At 34.2% G+C, this 23,918-nt stretch overlaps 1 protein-coding gene across 2 annotated transcripts in view; it reads right to left on the bottom strand.

The window, feature by feature from the left end:
• Nucleotides 1-23,918, bottom strand: part of Lrp1b (LDL receptor related protein 1B) — a 2,087,209-nt gene that overhangs the window by 865,515 nt on the left and 1,197,776 nt on the right. For both annotated transcript variants that reach the window (XM_045147485.1, XM_045147484.1), the window contains 3 exons: nt 17,829-18,009; nt 8,860-9,079; nt 6,908-7,097 (listed from right to left, as the gene is read on the bottom strand). In XM_045147485.1, the coding sequence (XP_045003420.1) occupies nt 6,908-7,097; nt 8,860-9,079; nt 17,829-18,009 (591 nt within the window). The remainder of the gene's footprint in view (nt 1-6,907; nt 7,098-8,859; nt 9,080-17,828; nt 18,010-23,918) is intronic.

Raw genomic sequence — 23,918 nt, 5'->3', positions numbered from 1 at the left:
TATTTGGTCTGATGCATTTATTTCAAAGTATCAAGGAATAAAATGCATTATTATATTAGAAGACAAACACTAAAAATAAATAGCTTCTAATTAATAGGACCATAAATAATATGGCAAATTATGTAAGTATATAAGTTTTATTTACAGTTAAAGTGGAAGTGTCAAAAATTTGAATAATGGAATCAAATAGGTTGTTATAGTACACATCTTAAGAGTAGGTTATGCAGAGAAAGTATACATAGAGAATAGTGAAAATGAAATCCTTCAAAATGGTGCCACATACATAAATAGTCAGCACATTTACACCTATCATCATGGTGTATCCACATACAGAATAAGTGACCTAAAGTATATCATCATTTCTTGTCAATATTCTAAGAAGTAAATTTAATGTGCTATGAATATGAAAATACAAAATTCACTTCAAAGGTAAAGTAGCTATACTTTCAGCTATTGCATGAATTTCTAATCTCAGAGTCTTATTAAATTAGCTCATGCTTTTTGCAGTGGGGAATGCAGAAATGCTTTAAGTAATTTCCATTCATGGGACACTCAGGTATGCTCTCTGCAATCTAATGCCAACCCTTCTACAATGTTGGTGGGAATGCAATTTGGTCCAGCCATTGTGGAAATTAGTGTGGAGGTTCCTGAGATAGCTAAAAATAGATGCACCATATGACCCAGCTATAGCATGCCTAGGTATATGCCCTAAGGACTCATCTTACTACCTTAGTGATACTTTCTCAACCATGTTTATTACCACTCCATTCACAAGCTAGGAAATGGAACCAGCCTAGATGTCCCTCTACTGATGAGTGGATAATGAAGATGTGGCACATTTACACAATAGAATTCTACTAAGTGGTAAATTTAAATGAAGTTATGAAATCTGCAAGAAAATGGATGGATCTGGAAAGGATTATACTAAGTGAGGTAACCCAGGCCCAGAAAACCAAATGTCACATGTTCTTTCTCACATGTGGATTGTAGCTACAATTGATTGGACTTCTGTGTGAGCAGGAAGAAAACTCAGTAGCAGAGGCCTGTAAGCTAAAAAGGAGATATAAAGGGAATAGAAAAAGAGGGGAGAATTAATAGGATGGTAATGTATATATGTAAGTAGAGAAACACATTAATGTGGGTGAAAATGTCTAAGTGAAACCAGGGGAACAGATTGAGTAAAGGAAAGGTGGAAGGAGGGCTAATCAAATCCTATGGTGATATAATTAAGTCATATGAAAACCCATTTTTTTTTGGACAATGGAACACTCATGAGTCATAGATTGTTACTAGAAAATTTTCAGTGCTATGGATGGGATACCTTCCGGTGACTTGTTGGCCAGAAAGAGGTCCCTGATGCCCCCAAATCATTACAGACCATTGCTGAGGCACTTGGTTTCACACTAGGAATAGATGGTACAACCCTATTGCTGAAGATTGCACATACTTGGGCTGCAAGGTCACTGATAACTCCCAGTGGAACTGAACTGAAAACCTCCTCCATATATAACAACTGGCAGAAAGCTGGAAAATGCCACACTGCATGGAATTCAAGGGAGAGAGAGAAATTACCAGTGAAGATACCCAACAGTGGACACTGCAAACTTCATATTTGGCCATCCAGGCAAAATGAGCCAAAGGGTGCAATAGTGGCATATCTTTTATGGGGGAAACAAACTGCCCTCTAATTTGACTGGAGGCCTGTCCATGGGGACAGGGGATATATCCCTGATACTGAAAACCTACAACAGGGGTAGTCATGAACCCTAGGGTTGTAACATCTGTTGCTGTCTGGCTCAATGTACATACTATGCTCATCAAACAGCCTAGTAATCACTTCTCTTAATGTTCATACCCATGTATTAATGCTACTTTCACTTTTGGTTAGAGAACCTTCTCTTTTCAGATGGCAGTAACCTTAGGATGACTCAGAAGGCACCATGGTGCTGAGAAGTGACAGAGGAGCGCTCAGCACTGAAATATCTCTATCACAGCTTCCAAGGCTCAGGGCCCATTGCGGAAGAGGTAGCAGAAAGAACTGTAAGAGCCAAAGGAAGGGTAGGACTCCTTACAACATGCTCCTCTAGACACAAAATGGCCTGTGTATCCACGACCTTCCAGTGCCTGTTGCTCCCTACCATCATAATGGAAGGAAAAGATGATGACATCAAAATAATAGATTGTAGTTATGTTCTCATTAGATTGTCTATATTTTAGTTAGGTTCAGATTTTACAGAACTAGAATTAATTCAAAATACTTTGAGAAATGTATGAAGAATTACATCAGTAAGAAATTAGAAATTACTGAATATCTGAACATAATATATTTTGTCAATGATAATATAAGCCATGGGGCTGGTGAAATGTTCACCAGCTCTAGCTGGAGTACGCACATGAGTTCAATACTCAGTCACCAAGATAAAATATAAAGAATATATATGTTCAATATTACATTTTAAAAATAATTAGGTGGGTATATATTTTATTGTATTAGAATTTTCAGTATTTAGAATTATCATTGTTTGAAGTTAGAAATATATCCCCTTTCTGTGAATACTGCACTAAAATAGGAGAATCAATATATTGCCACAATAGAAATATATGTCTAAATAAATGTGAATAATCCCATATTCCTCATCAGACATACTAAAGTCATTTTTATTTAATGATACAATATGTTTTTGAATATCATTATGAGAACATATTCTAAATAGACTATATATAGACTTTTTGAAATTATAGCTTCAAAATGTTACATATACAATATCTCTATCCTTTGTTTAAGTGGTTAAATTTTAAATGTGGAATAAAAATTATATATAAATATCAAGGGAAAATGTCATTAATACATTATAGATCAAACTATAGAAAATCCATATTTCATCCATTTCAGTGGTTTTAATTCCTTAAATATAAATTTAATTTACTTTTTGTAAAAAGAAAAATCATTAATTTATTTTATCTCATCTGCAGGAAGGACTACTGAATATTTACAGGTCAAACTAATGTTTCCAATTTCCAACGACAAGAAATATTTATCAAAATGATTTATATATAGATAATTATCATTGTTACTATTCCTAAAAAGAAAAATGAGAATGGTTTATATAAAACTTAATCTTGAAAACACTAACTTATTTTTATAAACTGAAATAAAGTTCCATCTATCAAGGGAAGAAAATTAACTTACCAATCACTATTAATAGTACTATTGTAAGTTAGATTACTTTGGAAACAAATACCTGCAAGCAATCAAATATACAAAAATGACCCATGAACAACAACTTTCACTTCGTAATTCATGATTAATCTTGACTAGATTTTTTGTCTCTTCCCAATTTTTTTCTCCCAGAAACATAATTGTTATCTATTGGAATGTGAAATAGAGAGTGTTCGATGAGTATTACATTACTTAGCTTGAATGACAGGAACATCTGTTTGGAGTATGGATACAAAGTACAAGGTTATCAGTAGACTTAAGGTTTTAATAATAAGAAGGTCCTTCTAAGTTTTTAGGTAAAGATAAATATATGCTCACTGTGTGTACTTTGCATTTAGGCAAGTATATTAAAGGGTATAACTTTCACAGAAAAGTAATTAAGATACACTCAATATATTAAATCTTTCATTAGTCAATATTGGTACCTCAATATTTCCAGGCCTTAGTAATTTAATTTTTGGTTATAAAGTTCATTTTGTTTCATGTAAATGGAAGTATGGAAAGCCAACACAGAATAATCTCACTGTTTCAGTTTTCCTGTGGTCTGAACATTTTCTGATACAATGAAAGAAAGAAAATTCCACTTTTTAAAAAGATTTTATTTTTATTTATTTACTTGAGAGAGAGAATGAAGCTAAGAGAGAGAGAGAGAGAGAGAGAGAGAGAGAGAGAGAGAGAGGCACAGATAGAGAATGAGTCAACCAGGGCCTCCAGCCTCCTGTGCAGTTGGCTCACGTGGGACGTGGGTCCTGTGAAGTTGAGCCTAGGTACTTTGGCTTTGCAAACTTTCTAGGTCCTTGACTGCTCAGAGTTTTTTGTTTTGTTTTTTTAATTAATTAATTTATTTATTTGAGAGCGACAGACAGAGAGAAAGACAGATAGAGGGAGAGAGAGAATGGGCGTGCCAGGGCTTCCAGCCTCTGCAAACGAACTCCAGATGCGTGCACCCCCTTGTGCATCTGGCTAACATGGGACCTGGGCAACCGAGCCTCGAACCGGGGTCCTTAGGCTTCACAGGCAAGCGCTTAACCGCTAAGCCATCTCTCCAGCCCCATGCTCAGTGTTTTTATATGTAACAGAGTGCTAACAATTTTCCAGGTCAGAAGAGATCCTGAATATCATTATGTGTCCAAATAGTAGATGAAGACCTGCCCAAAGAAATTCTGATGGTAAATGCATGACACTTAGTGCATTTAGGACAATTTTAAAATAAGTAGGAATTTTGATATAATTATGATACTATCACAAAATTTAAATCTCAGAATAATTATGAAATAATGTGACTTATAATATATTGGTGTTTGTTATACTGGTTCTGTAGGATTTGAGATCTCTAAATCCAGATTTATATAGAGCTCTTTAAGAGAAACTTCATATTAAAACAATGTGATGAGATGGTAAGACAGCATGCCCATATTTAAAAATCTGAAGTCATTTTACTTTGTAATCCTTGTTACTGAGGCAGTTAAAAAGAGAAGTCAGTTTAGATCTGCTTGTGGGTTATTAATTTTCAATGGCTTTTGACTTGAGTCAAAAGTGTACTAACTAGGCATCCTGTCCACATTGTGGTATCTATTCAAACATCAGTAAAATATTAGACAAACTAGCTGAATCAACGCTGGGTAGAAACTCATTTGTTCACCTGAGTTAATGAAAATAATCAGTCAATTCAGTGGAGTACACTTTCTAAGTTAAACAGGAAATAATTTTCCTGAAATGAAAATTAATAATGACTTCAGTAATCAAGACTAATTTAAATTCGCTTTAATAACTTGGGAAGAAGAAGCAATTTTAAAAGAAAATAGTCCAATCAAAGGATAATATTGAGCAATTATATAATAATAGATCTTCAAAACACCACACATGTTTGTCTATTGGAGTCACACAATTTATGGTATAAAAGTACGATATGTTATTCCTTGGAATATATATTTAAAGTTGATTTATAGAGAAAGATAAAATTATAATTTTTCTTGATTGAGACACTGTAGGAGAAAGTTGTGAATTTCCACAAACGTAATGGAAATTTACTTTAAAAATATTATTATTTTAATTTATTTGAGAGAGAGAGACAGGAAGAATTAGAGAGAAAGAGAGAGTGGGCACACCAGGGCCTCCAGCCACTGCAAACAAACTCCAGACACATGTGCTCCCTGTGCATCTGGCTTATGTGGTTCCTGGGGAATCGAACCAGGGTCCTTAGGCTTTGCAGGCAAACAACTTAACTGCTAAGCCATTTCTCCAGCCCAGGAATTTACTTTTATATGCTAAATAATTATTAAATTGAATTATTAAATCATCACAAAAATATGTAGAAACTATTTATCTATGCTGAATAGTTGATGAGTCCAAAGTCTGAGTAAAAGAAAGTGCAAGGACCTGTAATTAAGTACAAGTGCATCTAAGAGTATGCCACAATGTTTTCCACCACATTTAATAATTCACTAAGTAAAATAATTGGAAATTAAAATAATATAAAAATTGATACACAAGCTCTTCTAAAGGAAGTTCAGAAATTATATTTCATAGGAAAAGTTTCTTATGAATGAAAAAGAAGGAAGAAAGTGGGAGCTAGCTCAGTGTATGCTGGCCTAGCGTGTACATAGCCCTGACTGTTCAATTGGTGGGCAGGGGGAGGGAGAATATGTGTTGATATCCATAAAACTAGTCAGTCAATATTATCTATTCTTCATTTCTTGTTCATATGCTATCCCAACTAATTTCATTTTTAGTTTTTTTAAAGTAGTCTAATCTTGAATTATGTATGAATATTTATCATTTTAAAAAACTTCATGATTTTATAAAATACCATTTATATCTTAATATAGCAGTTTTAGTAGATTAGTAAAAAGGGAAACTCTAGTATGGAATATTTTTATTTTAGGTAACTAAGTTAATTCAAATATCCTCAAAATTTCTTGTGCTCCATAACTTCCCATTAACAATATATGTATCAGAAAACTAAGGGAGTAATATATTCATTTTAAATTTATTAAGATGTAGGTTCATGAAATTTTTATTAGAATATTTTCATAAAAGAGGACTAGTGACTATTTAGACTCATAAAAAATCTATCACATAATTTTACTAAGCTGTTTTGTTTGCTTAATGTCTAAGTTATAAGTCATGCTAATTTTAATAGCAGAATGAATATTCATAACTTATGAAGATAAAACATAACAACATTAACTGATTTTAATAAGACATGGATATTGTGGTTGCTTGTTATATTTTAAAGTCATCAAAAATGATTACATATTCTTTAAATACACATAGAGCATTATCAGATAAATATACTAGGATAGCTCTTTAAAATGATATTTTCATGTATAATGCATTTTTTCACATATTCAAGCCTTCCTTTCAAAGTGAGAAAGTTTTTCTCACTATTTACAGTACTACTCTCAGTTAACAGATATTTCTACATTCTACTAAGAAATTAGCTTAATGAAAAATGCTTCATAAAACTAAACTTTACTCAAATAGAACTTTCTGAATTTCTCAATGAGGCAATTTAGAAAAATAAGGAATACATGTTTGTTGTAACAGGCACTATTGTGATAAATTCTGGAATGGTCTGGGCACCTTCTATCATAAAACTGTCAACATTGTTAAAGCCTTTTTGAAAATACAGTGAAGTATCATTTTATGTGAAACTCAAAATAAGTTTCATTTGGCTGTTAATACCTTGTTGTTTTCGTGGATCATAAATCTGAAGACCAAACAGAGGTGGTCTTTCATGCTTCAGTAATGTCACCTCACTTGTTATCAAATCTAGTTGAAAAATGGAACCATTCATATAATCAGTCCAGAACACATAATTTCCATGATGTGACAATCCAAAGGGATGGTTCAACTCTTTCCCACTGTAAACAACCTGGAAAATATAAATTCTTTGTAAAAAAAAATCAGAACAAACCTTTAGAAGAAACTTTTAAAAATTACATTCAAATACACATACCAGGTAATGGTCTGACTAAGATTTCAACTCATATTTTCTCACAGTAGATTTGTAAAAACTTTCCACAATATGAGCATTTTTTTTTCTGTTTTGTGGCATGCTATTTGAAAAAGTGACAATCTATACTTTATCCACTCACATTTCTCATAAATGGCACTAATGATATGATCAAGAATGCAAACATTTAGATGACATTGCTTGATTTTCATATTTATCTCTTGTCTATGAGCTAGTGCACTACTTGTATCTTTGGATTTGGATAGAAATTTATCTGAAGAATGTTTGATGCTGCTCATTCAGTAACCAAGTGAAGGAAAATGTTTAAATGGCAGTGGGAAGAGAGGAAAATCTTCTAAGTCAATTGGACCAATGAAAATTTAAAAAAATGAAAATTCCAAGAAATAAATTAAAGTGCTTAATTATGAAGACAGAAACATTCATGATTATATGTGTATAATGTTCACTAACAAGTTTCAATTTTAATCATCTTTATATATTTTTATAGTCCACTTTTATTTGGTTGTGTGTGCAGAACAATCATGTGATAAACATGCAAGTCCCACTGTGTATGGAGGATAGCATAACTGAAATAATGTTCTGACTCTGTCACCTGTCATCATTTATAAATTCGAATTGCATGCTTTATGAAAGCCATTTATGCACTTCCATTAATATTAGGTAATGGAGGAAGATGTCCATATAGCTTACAAATAACATTCAAATTGTATTCTTTGTAATGTAGTCTGAAATGCACGGACCCTGACAGTGGCTTGTATTGTGCATACCCTAACATTTCCATAGGAACCATGAATATTTGGGTAGCACTTGTCATATACAGTGCATTGGGTTAGATTCCAGTTACTGTTGTTTATCAAGGGAATGTATTACAGCACTGCTAGAGTCAAATAATGACTGAAATAATCAAAATTTATTAAAAGACTATTTCTCAAAAAGAATCCATGATGATTAGGCTTAACCTACTGTTAAGTTCTCTATTCCAGAAGGAAGGACATAAAATCATAATTATTTTGGCAATTTTTAACTTTTCATGGTTCCATCATTTAACTAACAGTGATATATGAGTGGTTAAGTGGCAAGAGTGAGAGTCAGGGGCGATGTTTCAACAACTATGTTTCTATATCACTCACAACTGCATTGTCCACAGCTTTATCCAACAACATCAACATCTCGCAGGGATTTAGAAAGAGGCAAGAGGAATCTCAATTCATTCATGTGAATAATCTTGAGCTTTAGTTCATTTCTACTATGTATTTAAGTTTCAAGTTCCAAAGTTCTTTATTCAAAAAATTCAGTATGATTAACTACTAACATTGCATATTTAAATTTCAGCTGCAAATATTTAACATCTGTGAATGGAGTTAATCATTGAAAATTCATCAATAATATAGAATTGAATTTTAAAACAGCTCTGATACCCTGGGAGCTTCTTTCAAAAATCCTGAAAATCCTTACATACCACAGTGAACTGTTCCTGGTCTCCCACAGGCCAGCACCAACCTCACTTCTTAGTTCTCACCCTCCTTTGGCCACCACACAGAGACTGTTGGCAGCCACATCAGAGGGGTAAACATAATTTGAAAGTCTTTTTAATACACCACCTCAAGGCTCTGTGAAAGAAAAGGCCTGTGGGTTAAACACAGCAGTATTTGCCTTTTACCTTCCTGTGAGTTCCATTCAAAAACACTTTTTCAATGTGATCATAATAGGCATCACACCAGTATAAGGTGTTGGTGTGAAAGTCCAGAGTTAAGCCATTTGGCCACAGCATCTTTGAAGTCACAAAAATCTGTCGATTGAAGCCATCCATCCAAGCCTTCTCGATCCTTCCCACGCTGTCATCTATTTCATCTTCCTCCCAGTCTGTCCAGTACATCCAACTAGAACATGAACAGCAGGAGTACACACAAATTATCTCTACCAGTAAGCCCATCAATAGGCATTTCTTCAGCATTGGCATTCTGACATGTCCTACCTAAATGCCTATCTGTCTGGATAAGAGCAGCTGTGAAGCAAGGGATATGAAGGTTTGTTCTGCCAAGCCAGCCCACTTGGACTCATTTGGGAAACCTACCACCAGCCACCACAAAGCTTGTAATGTCTCATGCACTAATTAACCAGACAGTCCATTCAGATGCCTATTTTCTTTGGTCTGCAGATCAAGCCTGCTTAAAGATATTTTGAGGCATTACTTTAATACTTTTAAATTCTGTCTAATTCCACAAAATACATAATCAATTCTGGAATTAAAAGTGAACAGACTGACATGAGAATCCGCAGCACAGTTAATGATTTAATCTAGCCTTAATTTAATCTCAAATGAATTATTATTTTTAGGACAGGTGGTTTGATTACTTTTGTTCAAAAGGGCATAGTCATACTGGGTTCATTGGGCCAGAGCCAATTTGTCTTCCTTATGTAAATTGTCTATGCTTTATTGCTGCTTATTATTACACTGAAACCTACAAAAGATGATTTAGCTGCACATACGCTTAATAACAGCAGGTTGAGTGACCTTGAGATATTGAGTTTTAATTTCTATCTCAACAAAAACATCTGCCTTTCAAAAAACAAATCTTTTGTGTAAGCATAACAGTGGGAGAGGGTCCCTGGAGCTAATGTTCTAGTCCCTCATGAATAAGGTGAAACCCCCCACATGTGTTATTTTGGAGTCATGTGAAAGTTCTTGAGTTATTAATTAAAATGAGGTTTTAGTTTAGGCCCCTGAAGCACAGCTCTCTAAAATCCAAAGCTTTTCTAAGTAGAGCTATATTCCCTGAGTTCTCTGTCTCCCTGATTCTGTGGGCCCTAAAAAAGTTTGACATGAATTGGGTAAAATCTATATTCAGGATCAAGATTTCTACAGTGTTCAAAGTGGCAGATTTGAGAAAGTTAATATACCATCCTACTTCATACCAGAAAGCTCCTGATAAATTATAACAGTTCCCAATTGTGTTGATGCACATTTGGAGACCTGACAAAGTACTAAACCTGGAGATAAACATGCCACATGCCTGTTTTCTATCCTACATTCCCTTAAGGTGATTTTGATTTTGATGGCTTAGGAACCCAAGGAAAACATACTCCCTTTGTTCTAATTCCATGGTATGTACAAGTGCTTGATTTCATTTATATAAGTCATCTGTGTAAATAATTTATGGTGTATACAATTTTTTATATCATTTGACTTTTTCCTGAAATATTCTTAAATAAAATTAATTAAAGCAGTGTATTACTGTTACTAAGTTATGTGTTATTGAAATTCCTATCAGGTTTCCCTATAGTCTTTTCACATGATCAAGGCAGTACTCTTTTCTCTGTGGTTCTGTAAATCAAACCATAAATATACATATGCTCACATGCATTTCACATGCAGGCACACACACGCCCGCCCACACACAGGAGGACAAGTCAGTAGTCTACATATGATGTGATATTTTTTGCTATTGTAAAATGTAATTGCTTATTAAATGATCCATTACATAATATTTTTACTCAAATAAAATGTAAGAAAATATATTTTATTTAGTCATCCATTTTCTTTTTAGCATATAAAGTAATGGGATTAATTATGGCATTTTCATACATTCATTTCATTATACCTCTTATTCCCTTAGTCTTAATGTACTCCCCTTTCTACTCTGTTCCCTTTCATTCCTTTCCTCCTCCTAATAGTTCCTCCTGCATCCAGATCACATGTAATCGTTCTCTCTCTTTCTGTCTTCCTTTAAGATCATATCCTCTCCTCTCTAATCTCTCTAATCCCTTAAAAATCTCATTCTCTCCTGCCTGGTTCCTTCTCTATGTTCAGCCCCTCCCCCCCCACACACACACAAAATAAATCTAGAATTGTATATATATAAGAGGAAAATGTGTGGTATTTGTCTTTTTGAGTCTGCTTTATTGCACTTAACATAATGATCTTTAGAACCAACCACTTTCCTGATTTATTTTTCTAAAGTGGTGATGCCAAGTTGGTAAAGGCCAGATATATGCATGTTATTTCTACTCACTTAGTTATCTGCCTAAATATTATTGCAGTCAGATTTGCCTTGCTGGCAGAAAACAAATAAACAAGACTAGCATGCGAGAAAAAGGTTTATTTTGACTTACACACAGGAGGGGAAGCTCCATGATGGCAGGGGAAAACAATGGCATGAGCAGAGGGTGGACCTCACCTCTTTACCAACATCAGGTTAATAACAGCAACAAAAGAGTATGCCAAATACTGGCAAGAGGAAGCCAGCCATATACCCATAAGACTGTCCCCAACAATACACTGCCTCCAAGAGGGGTTAATTACCAAATCTCCATCTGCTGGGAACCTAACATTCAGTACACCCAAGTTTGTGGAGGACACCTGAATCAAGCCACCACATTCTACTCCTGCTCCCCATAAACTGATGGCCATATATGATATAAAATTCAATGGATTCAGTCCAACTTTAAAAGTCCACATAGTTTTGCTACCAATCCTAAAATATTCAAACATTCCCATAGTCCATCATTTTCTAACTGAGCCACAATATAAAAACTAATAATAATGATACAGAACATTAATATTGAAAAAGATGGAATTGTACATATAAAGAAACATTCAACCAATACAATATTTAAACAGGGCAAACATCAAGCTCTATAGCTCCAAGTCCATCAACTCTAGTCAGTGAAAAGTTTCCAAATCCAAAAAATTCTAACCACTGACAAGTCTCTGGAGTTCCAATTCTACCCTTCCAGCTAGGCTTCTCACAGTCCTGGAAAACATCATCCAGGGGCAACAACTCTCCTTAGCAGCCATCTCATGGTCCCAGCATCTCCGCTGCAACCCATGGTTCATCCTTGCAGCTCCATTGGGTCACCAGGCAGACAATCCAGCAAACCTGCTTCGCATTGCCCATGGCCATTTCCAAAAACAAAAAGACTGTGCTGCAAATTCTCTAACCATCTATTTCCTGCATTTCTCATATTCCATAATACCAGATGGGATGTGAACTTGTTAATCTGGGGGGAATAAAGCAGACTTTGAAGAACTGGACAGTCCTTTACCAGTCAGGCCCCTTCAAAGACTGCATTCTTTCTGTTGACCCAATGTAGGTCATGTGGCTCAATCTCAATGGTTGTAATCTCTCATACAATTGCAGCTGAACATGCAGCCGTTTGGGCCCAAAGATTTCATTTTTTTTTTCCCTCTGTCATATCCCTCTGCACACACCAGCTGTTTCTACACAATGCTACCCTGCACAAGTTCTCAGGACATGGGCATAACAACAAGCCTTTCACACAAACTGCTTCTAGCCCAGTCCAAACAAAGCTCTTTCTCATCCTCATAAGCCAAGTCTCATAATCCATAGTTCTTACTGCATTCAGGTCTTTCAACTCTGACCAGAATTGTCCATCAATCTGTACTTATTTCACTGCAAGGTGTCTCTTAGGATAAGATTTCAAATCCTTCTATGTTTTTCTTGAAAATGAGCTCCATACAAACAAAGCCACACATCAGGTCTCTGGCATCAATGACACACACCACTTCTTAGCACCAACTTTATTGTTGCAGTCAGGTTTATATTGCTGTCAGAAAACATCTTACCAAAAGCAGGTTGTGAGAACAGATAGATTTCTTTTGGCTTACATATTTGAAGTGAAGCTCCATGATGGCAGGGGAAAACTGTGGCATGAGCCGAGGGTGGATATCATCTCCTCGTGAACATCAGGTGGACAATAGCAACAACAATGAGACAGTGTGGCAAACATTGGCAAGGGAAAACTGGCTATAATATGCCCACCCCCAATAATATACTGCCTTCAGGAGACATTAATTCCAAAATCGCCATCAGCTGGGAACCTAGAATTCAAAAAACCTGTTTATGGGGGAAATTGGATCAAACCACCACAACAATCAATCTCAAATAATTGTTAAACACACAAAATATCAATGCAACCTCTAAATAAAATAGCAAGAAATAAAATGAGTAAAGTTATCTGGAATTCTAATTACTCATCAGTGTCATCTCTCAATAAAGTCAAAAGTGTGCTATTTCTACTTTAAAGGTCTATTGATATATTATTTCTTGGTAAAAGGTAAGATCAACCTTTCTGGTGATAAGAATCAAGGTAAGTTCTCTATGTTATTTCTTTATTCTTACTTTAGTGCTTTTATATTATGCATTGAACTTATTCCTTCAAAACATTGAATTGTATTTTATATCTGATAACTCCATTTTAAATGACTTAGGAGAAGGAAATATTTTTATCATAATCATACCCTAAATACCAATCTTAGTTCTTTTTATATTCACCAAGTCCCATGTGATTATTCATTGATTGGTAAACACTAGAAGCCTTTAAATCAGTAAATGCCTTACTACCATAGAAGTAAAATAAATTTGTTTCCACTGAAGAACTTAAATTAGGCTAATGGCATTGTATTTAGCTTCTAGAAAGGAGGATATGCTAATATTAAGTAAGACAGGAATAAGTGGATCCTTTTGGGGTGGTGATTTGTAAACAGCAGTGGCAAACTATTGTATAGATTATATTTTGCAAACTCAGAACCAAAGAGGCAGGTTTCTCTGTCATTTGCATAAATGGTGGAGTGTAAGATTAATAGAAAGGAGTGGGTTCATTTGCAGTTATCTGCTTGAGGAACAGAGCCATCATCTTCTATTCTTTTCCATCCTTCCTTGATTTCTAAACTGCTGACTCCTATTTCAGAGTCTCTTGTCCCAACCTAGTGGGACTCTTTCCTGCTTATCTTACAACTGTCATATTGTCATCTGTTGTTTTTCTAAGTTACAAATTTTAAAATGTGAATTTATCCCCTAATCTTGCTATTACTCTGCCAAGTAAATAACTCCAAACTTCTTATCACAATGTTGATTTTTTAAAATAATTATACTTTCGTCTCCTATTAAGTTCTTTCATATGCTCACTGTTCTGTACTTCATTCTACTTTACAATGACGAGTGTATATGTGTTTATCATAAGGATATAAGTTCCCAGGAAACAATTATGGTCTTATTAATTTCTAGTGATATATATGATCATGACTACATTATATGGTTTTTCTTTTGGTTTTTGGAGGTAGGGTCTCACTCTGGCCCAGGCTGACCTGGAATTCACTATGTAGTCTCAGGGTGGCCTTAAACTCATGGAGGAGATTCTCCTACCTCTGCCTCCCGAGTGTTGGGATTAAAGGTGTGTGCCACCATGCCCGTCTACATCATATGCTTTAATAAAGGAATAAATAATAAATGTAGCAATTTTATAATTGTTTCTGAAACTTTTGGCAAATCATATCTTTGAAATGAGTAGTCACTGATTTTCTCCTTCACACAGCTTAGAAATGTATATTATTATAGAGAAAAATACAAAAGTGAATATTTTATCTGAAAATATTTTATTTGAAATTCCAGAATGCTATTGGGAATGAAGTCTTGTGAACTATAGCTCTGCCACATTATATATATATATATATATATATATATATATATATATATATATATATATATATATTTCAATAATTACGTGACTGATTAATAGTCTTCAGTTCTGTGCCTGCTTCAAAAGCCTTCTAATCTATTTTCCACAGATAAGTAATATTATTCTCCTTTACATGTAAATTTAATCTGGCCATATCTAAGTTCATCTGTGCATGGAAGAGACCAAAATAAGCTCCCATAATTATGGGAAAGTCTAACTCTATCCTCCCTTCTACTTCCCTCTTTGTCTAGAACCTCTCCCTGCCGACTTCATTTCAGTCTCACTTCTCAGCTTTGGTCCAATTAAAGATCTTTAAATAGCCCATTTTTGTTGCTGAAATAACTCTTTTCCCTACTCTCTATGGGTAGTTCATTTTCCATAATTGACTCTCAGCTTAAATAATTTATTCTTCCAGAAACTTCCCCAGGGGGAAGGAAATATTTAAAATGGTTTCTATAGATGCTAAAGGGACAGTTCAGTAGATAAAGGTACTTGCTATGAAAGCATGAGGACTGTACTTCTAATCTTTGGCACTCAGGTAAATGATTGTCAAGCATAGAAACCTTTCTACAACCCTAGTGCTCAGGTGACAGAGATGGGTACTCCACAGGTCGAGCTGGCTCGCAAGATTAGCAAATATATGAGCCCTGGGTTCATCGAGGAAGACAAATAACATCAACATCTGAACTACCTATACACCCACACATGCACACACACACACACACATGCACACACACACATACACACACACACACACACACACACACACACACACACTTCCAACTGATTCATTATACCAATCTGAATATTATCCCTAATAATTTTAGTCTATTGAAATTGCACATGGTAGTTATTGATTTATTGCTCATTTGGTACTCTCTGTAGTCAAACTCTCTTCTCCCACCATGCAGGTAATACAGGAGGCTTAAAGTCATGTTCCTGTTCCCGACCACTCTACTTGGTACAGAGCACTAGGAAAAGCATATCTTAGGGACGAATATGAGTGGGCTTAATATAGAAAAACACCATCTATAATTATGACATATATTTATTTATTTTAATTTTATTTTTTATTTGATTTTAGAGAGAGACAGAGAGAGGAAGAGAGAGAATTGGTGTTCCAGGCCCTCAGCTACTGTAATCAAACTCCAGACACTTGTTCCACCTAGTGGGTATGTGCTTTGCCTCACCTTTGTACATCTGTATAACAAGGGATCTGGAGAGTTGAACATGGGTCTTTAGGCTTTGCAGACAACTGCTTTAACTGCTAAGTCATCTCTCCAGCCCATAACATATATTTAATAACATATATTATGTACATATTTAAGTACCAATACATGCAAGTTTTTTTGCTGTTATTGAGAATTATGCATCATATCAGCATTACATCTGAAAATGTCACATCTAATGGAAGAGTAATATAAATGTCAGGTATGCTGGTAGACAGACTTTATCATGTATGTTATTCACATAAAGTAGTGAAAAGAAAATTCCATCTATCAGAATTGCTTTTGTACATTTATACAACAGTGTAGATGTGGGAGATGTCAGAATTAAATTGGATACCTGCCTACTAGAACAATATGGAAAGGGATATCTGAGTTTGCTGAGAGGCTAAACTAGTAGACTCTAAATTTTCTTCTGAATTTTATGACTTCCATATTAAGGTCATCTCATTGAGGCAATAGTTAACAGAATTAACAGAATCTTGGGGTTAATGCTGTTTTGGATATTTGAAACACTTTGATTTGAGTAGATTTGGACAGTATGAAATGATTATTTTCTGTTAAAAAATAAAGTTGTCATGGGTAAAAGGTCATAGAATACATAGAAGTAAGAGAAGAAATAAATTTAGAATCTAAACAAAAAATCACTTGAGTTATTTCGTTATGATTATACCTTTTAAAAACACAAACAATGCTTCCATCTACTCCCCAGGAAGAAACATTCTAATCATAACTGAAGCTATCCTAAACTCAGACAAATACAGAAACTGTACCTCGGTGATCTCAGTTTAAATCATAATCATAAGTGGAGGCATTCTAAATGCAGACTAGTCTATTATGCACAATTTGGAGATCTTGGTTTACAAGTGATTGATGTGTCTTCCATCCAACTAACCATTTTGCATGCATACACTATATATATATATATATATATATAATATATATATATATATATATATATATATATATATATATATATATATACATGATATCCATCTTGGGATTCTATTTTACAAAGCAAGACATATAAATTATTGAATGAAACATATACCCAGGAACTGTAAAGATGGAATATATAATCTATTAATTTAATTTTTAATTTCCATAAGGAATTTTCACATTTCTTTCATATTTATTTCGTATTCTCGAAATATGGTTTTATAGTCAGGTAATAGTTCTGAATGAGTATCAAAGGACATATGTATTACTAAGAATTCTACAAGACAATTCATCCTGAACATGATGGTATCCTTAGTGGAAAGTAAGGTTGCATTTAATATCATGATTTTCACTGTAACATTACCACTAACAAAAAAGCACTAGCACAGAGTAGCATCTTGCGTTGGAAACAGATTGCCTGGGTTTAAATATCTACCAGTTTTCTAGAAATCAAATGGTAGTAGTGATACAGTTTAACCTTTATTCAAAGAACAGTAATAGGAACAATTTCAAATGGCTACTATGAAGGTTACAGACAATAGCATAATAATTTATTTTACAAAATTCCAGCATTATAAAAAATATAAAAACTTATTAATTTCAATACATTAAAATTTCAATAGCTTGCAATTTTAATTGATAGATTTAGTTCTGATTGAATTGATTGTTTGTCCCAACGTCAGCTTGTATAAAATCATATATGTGTGTGTGTGTGTGTGTGTATTTGTATATATACATATTCATATATATAGTGCTTTTCTGAAAACAAATCAAGTGACATATCTTCTATATAAATAATTTATTTCAGTTAATAGAATTTTGACATTTTTATTTAGTATCCTCTCTAGAAGGAATCACTGCATGGGTGGCATCTTCAAATCAGACCATACCTTTGAATTCAGCAATGCATATGAATTTAAATAAAATATGCCATTACTAAACATATATATATATATGGAGCAGTAACAGAGACAATATCACATACCCATTAACTGGATCCACCACAATCCCTCTGGGATGAGACATTTCACCCTCTAAAAGTGTTTTCCGACTTTGAGAAGCCTTTTCTAGCCTGGCCACATTAATGGTTTTTCTATGACCATCATTTGTCCAGTAAAGATTGTTTCCAATCCAGTCCACAGCAATACCTTCCACATTATCCAGATCTATAAAAACAAGTAATAAAGAAACTTTTTGTACAATTATAATAAAAAAGTGTACACTTCTTACATGTTCATACAAAATTTCATTCTAAAGGGCATGGACAGCCATCTATGGTTTCTTTACAGTATTATTTTTACAAGTGTCACAGTTCCATAGAATATTTTTCAATTTTATTTTGAACATTTTTTATGTGAATAATGGGCCTCTATCTTCACAGTGATTTCACTATATATACAAAGTGGCAACATAGGAATTATAAGAACATTTCATTTCAATTGAACTTCAATATGTTGTAATTGAGAGACTGAACAACAGAAAAAAGAAACATGCTAATGATATGTTGTTTCTTTTCATGTTATAATAAGGACTCCAGAAGAAAAGAAAAAGAAACACTGTGGCGGACTTTCAAGACCTTGTATGTAATAACAGTGATATAGACAAGAATGGTCTTTTGCAGAGGGAGGATAAGATGCAAAAGGACTGCACATTTGAAAGCTTCCAGCAGACTTTCAGCACAATCATCACTGCATGAATGGTGAACTCGAAGAACAACTGTAATACTGCATTTTTTAAAATATTTTATTTGTAAATATAAAGCTTATATTATAATATCCTACTGCAGGTTTCTATTCGATAAAGGAAGTAATAAACAGTAGTATAGATAAAGAATCTTACAAGTTCATCTCATTCAACCCTTTCATTTACCATTGGGAAGCTCCAATATTTCTAAGGGAAGATGTTGCTCATGGCTCCTTATTCAAGAACCCTCACAATTGGCATGAGAATCCAAGTGGTATGATGGCAAATGTGGAAGCCTCAAACCAGCTGCATTCCTACCAGCAGTTTTTATACTATCCTGCCCTTGCTTTTTCCACTTTGCAAATTATAACCCAAACTGGCAATGAAATCATAAAGATTGTGCCATTCTTCTAATCCACCATAAGTTACTATACACTCCTTGTCTTCTTCCAGAATAGAGGTGTGGATCTGCAAGCACCGGGCAAAGCAATAAGCAAGAATCTGTGAAGACACAGCTCTTATTCACACACACTGAGAAATCTCCCTCATTTGCAGACATAAAAATATTATCATGTCCTCTAATCATGGCCTTTCTGGCTCTGGAAAGAGAACATTTTATTCTGTGACCCTTTCTGCTAATCAGCATGTGCCCTGGCTCAGGGTGAGGAATTCAGAATGCGATTTGATCTAACTGAAAATCCCATTATAGTGAATCAGATATGGTCTCAATTTCATTAAGCTATTGCTTCATTGCCATCCAATGTGAGGAATTTTCACAGGTTAATTATGCCTAAAAAAAAAAAAAGTTTAACTTTGTCTTTTATTGATATTTAATCTTACTAAGAACTTTATTGTCTGGCAAAGAGGAAGAGGAGCTTATTACTCTTTTCTACTTATGCCTATCTTTTCAGTTGGTTTTAAAAAACTGTATCTATCATATTTTTAATCTACTTCAGTATAGAAAGTCTTCATGTTGAATAACTTTTAATTTTTTTTTTTCAGTGTTTTGAGGTAGGGTCTCACTCTGGCCCAGGCTGACCTGGAATTCACTCTGTATTCTCAGGGTGGCCTTGAACTCACCGCCATCCCTCTACCTCTGCCTTCTGAGTGCTGGAATTAAAGGCATACATCACCATGCCCAGCTAACTTTCTAATTTTTAAACTTTCCCTGTTGCATGTGACTGAAGAGTCTATTTCTCAGAAATTAAACAGTACAATCTATAGATGGAAATTTCAATTCTGTCATAGATAATTCATTCATTCTGATCAATGATTTTCTATTTATAACATGAAGATATAGCACCTACCCCTAGAGTGATAATAGGAGGCATGTTAATTACAATTTGAAAAACTTTCAGTATATTACATGCAATATCCTATGTTAACAATTGTTAATTCATCCAGGTTTTTAAATTTAGACATATTATAACTTTACTTTATGAATAGTACTAGTAGAAACATTCTTTTAATAGGCATACTGATTAATATATACTTCATTTTTATCACTGGTAAACTACAACTACAAAGAGTATATGTACTAATCATGAATAAAAATAATAGTATCAGTGTAATAGAATTGAGATCTAAGAAGCATAATTTGAAGTGAACTTATACTTAATTAGTTTATTTTTATTTTAAAAATCAAGAATTTATTAGTATCACATGTTCTGAAACCACACAGCCTCTTATGATCTATCTCAATAACTGAGCAAGTCACCTCAATGTTCCCTTCTACAATGTCATTCATTAACTTTGAAATGGGAACCATGAGAAAAAAAAATGAAATGTTAAATGCTTACTCACGAGGTAGAGGATTAAAGAAATAAAATTTATGAAGCTCTTAAAATAATACGAAATATATAATTGTTACTATTTTTTTACTAAAGGCTGTTTTTATTTTATTACAGCATTCTTTTTAGCTATATGGCTCAAAAAAGATACTAAGATGGGGAAACAATTCAGTGTGAAAGAGCACCTTCCCATGAGCTGCCTTCCTGGACTGTAAAAAATGATTTCAATTTCAGTGAAAAGATAAATAAAAATCTTCTGCCATTCAGATGTTTCATTTTTATGCAATGAATATATGTAAGAGTATGGGTGATTCTATCGAAGGCATCAGAGTTATCAATAAAATGATCCAAATAGCAATTCAAATGAAAGTTGTTAAGAATGTTAAAGACATGACATTGTACATTTTATTATTCTTCTAAGGTTAGAATTTTGGCTGTTTTGGTTTTGCATAGGCTGGTATAAGACACAATACCTATATGCTATGCATAAAGGGTTTTACTACTTAGTATAATCAGAAGCATTGTCATCAACAGACTGGTGTCAGGTATCTTAATCAACAAGTCATTCCCTGGCATTTGGAAGAGGCTCATGAGGAAGATTTCAAAAATAGTGGATTGTACACAAGAAAAACACCCTGAGTTTTGGAAATTCAGATCTACCCAGGTGGGCTATAAGAAGGTATCCTGTTGGCTCTAGAGGGAGACATATTTTCTAATATTATTTTCTATATAGCATTCTTGTAATGATACTTAAGAATAAAAGATAAGGGCTGGAGAGATGGCATAGCAGTTAAGCGCTTGCCTGTGAAGCCTAAGGACCCCGGTTCAAGGCTCGGTTCCCCAGGTCCCACGTTAGCCAGATGCACAAGGGGGCGCACGCATCTGGAGTTCGTTTGCAGAGGCTGGAAGCCCTGGCGCACCCATTCTCTCTCTCTGCCTCTATCTGTCTTTCTCTCTGTGTCTGTTGCTCTCAAAAAAAAAAAAAAAAAAAAGAATAAAAGATAATGTCTCCACTATGATTTGAATATTCTTTGGGTGTGTACCGTTATGTGCTGACATTTCATCCCTATTATGAGGAATAAGAGAATTAAAATTATAGCATTAAGTGATTTAGGAGTGTAACATTTGGAAATTCATTAGAAAAACCTAACATCATCAACACCATATTCTGGAATATACTGGTGTTATTATGCAAAGCCGGAGGCAATCTGAAAAGATATGTATACACACAGAGACATACATATGCTTCTGGTCTCTGGTCATGTGAGTCCATGCCCCTTCTTAAAGCTTTTGAAGCTAGCATAAAGGCATTCAGAATAAATATGGAGAAGGATAGAGTTTGAAGGGCAAAATACCTTTCAGTTCAAAAAAGTCTCTAGACATATGCAATGTTTATATTTATCATTTTATAATATCCCTCTGAAAACTTTTGGAAAACATTGTGAACTCATTGTGAATTGGGAGAAAGTCATTTCCATAAAGACCTTTTTATTACCCAATTCTGCCTACTTACCCAAAGAGTAGAGAGCTAAAATTGCTTAAGCTGATTGAATTCCAAAATGCCATAGCTATTTTAGGATAGGCCTTTCACTCCCATGAAGTAGGTTATAATTTATAAAAATAAAACACATTGGAACCCATTACACCAGTGCTAAATCACTTCATTTATTTCATATTAGATAAAGCAGACACCAATAGCAGGAGTTTTCTCTGGAGCAATATCATGTCTTAAAGAGTGGCTTTGTGTTTGTGTGTTTGTGTCTGTGTATGTGCGCACACACACACATGCTCTTATACACATGTGAACATGCAGGTGGAAGCCAGAAGACAATCTCAAGTCTTGCCATCCTCCTCTTTTCTTTGTGGCAGGGTGTCTCACTAGTTTGGAGCTCACCAAGTAAAATAAACTGGCTGCCCACCAAGCAGCAGATATCTTCCTATCTCTGCCTGCCCAATTCTGATATTACATGCACACACCACATCTAGAATTTATACATGGGTTCTGGGGATCAAACTGAAGATCTCATGCTTACAAGGCAAACATTTTACCAACTTAGCATTCTCCCTAAGCCTGACACTTACTTTATTGTTAGTTATAGCTTCTAATGTTTTATGGTTTTGCATCATATTATTAAAACTTTCAACATTTGCTTCACTTCAATCAATAATTTTTCATTGACCTCTGAAGTAAAACAAGTGAATTCAAGGTCAGCTTGTACTAGAGTATGGCCCTGCCTTGAAAAAACAAAAAATAAATACATAAATAAATAAATAATAAAAATTAAAAAAAAGATAAAAGAAAACAGGGTATCAGGCACAATGTAGCATTTAAAATGAGAATGTTATAGCATCCTATAGAGTGAATCATACTCCTGGTTAAAATCTAAGTTTAGCTTACTAGCTATCAGCAATAAATATTAATTACACTTATAATTACTGTGGCAAAAACTAAATTCATAATTTCACCTATTTTCATAACACGTATGAGCTTAAATTTAAACAAACTATATTTTATACACTATAAAAATATCCAGATATAAAAGGGATAAATAAGATGCATGAGTAAAATATAAGCCAATAAATAACAGAGGTAAAGGGCTTATTGTAATTTATCTCACCAAACTATGTTGAGGCAGCAAAATAAGGATAAAAATGGGAATGAAACAAGAAGGAACACTGTTATCAGTTCAGTATTGTACTGTTAAGGGAAGGTAATGAACCAAATAGTTCAACGTCTACAGAAAATAAATAAAATAAGAAATGACTTAGTAGTATAGAGAGCTTAGAATTTGACTCATGTCCACCGGGACTTCTCTGCTTCTTGTTCAAGTTGATCTGTATAATGACACAGGAAAATTCATCAAAAAGGGCAGAAGCCAAAGGTAATTCAATCAGTGCTTTGCTAGAAGAAGGACAAAGTGGGGCTCCCAAGAAAACAGAGAGAAATCACAGAACTAGGGAAGTGAGGTTTGCTTTCTTACCTTTATGACACTGACCATAATGGGATCTGGATTCCTCTACTTCGATAAATCTATATCTATATCTATATCTATATCTATATCTATATCTATATCTATCTATATCTATATCATCTATATCTAATATATCTATCTATCTCTCTATCTATCTATCTATCTATCTATCCCTACACACACACACACACACACACACACACACACACACACACACATTAGCTTTCAAAGGTACGGTCTCGCTATAGCCCAAGCTGACCTCTAATTCACTATGTCATCTCAGGTTGGTCTTGAATTCATTCCCCTATCTCATCCTCTCAAGTGCTGGGATTAAAAGCATGTGCCACCATGCTAAGCCCTACTTTGACAACTTTACATGAATTGCTTCAAATTGGCCCTCAGTTTCCCCATATGAAAATACAGATAATAGTCAAGTTTACTCATGTCACATGTTAATGTTTAATGTTAATATTAAAAGAAGGAAATTACAAACAGAACAATATATGGTGACTAAGCAATTGCTCAATAAAGGAGAATTTTTGTATTCTTATCAAAAGAAAGCAAATGGCTTACAAAGTAGAGACTCTAAATATACATATCAAATGTTAAAATTAGAAAAGAAATAATTAA

Source organism: Jaculus jaculus, chromosome 4 (assembly GCF_020740685.1).
Source record: "Jaculus jaculus isolate mJacJac1 chromosome 4, mJacJac1.mat.Y.cur, whole genome shotgun sequence".
Classification (NCBI taxonomy): Eukaryota; Metazoa; Chordata; class Mammalia; order Rodentia; family Dipodidae; genus Jaculus; species Jaculus jaculus.
Note: the sequence above shows the minus strand (reverse complement) of the source record. Positions and strands in the feature narration are given on the sequence as shown.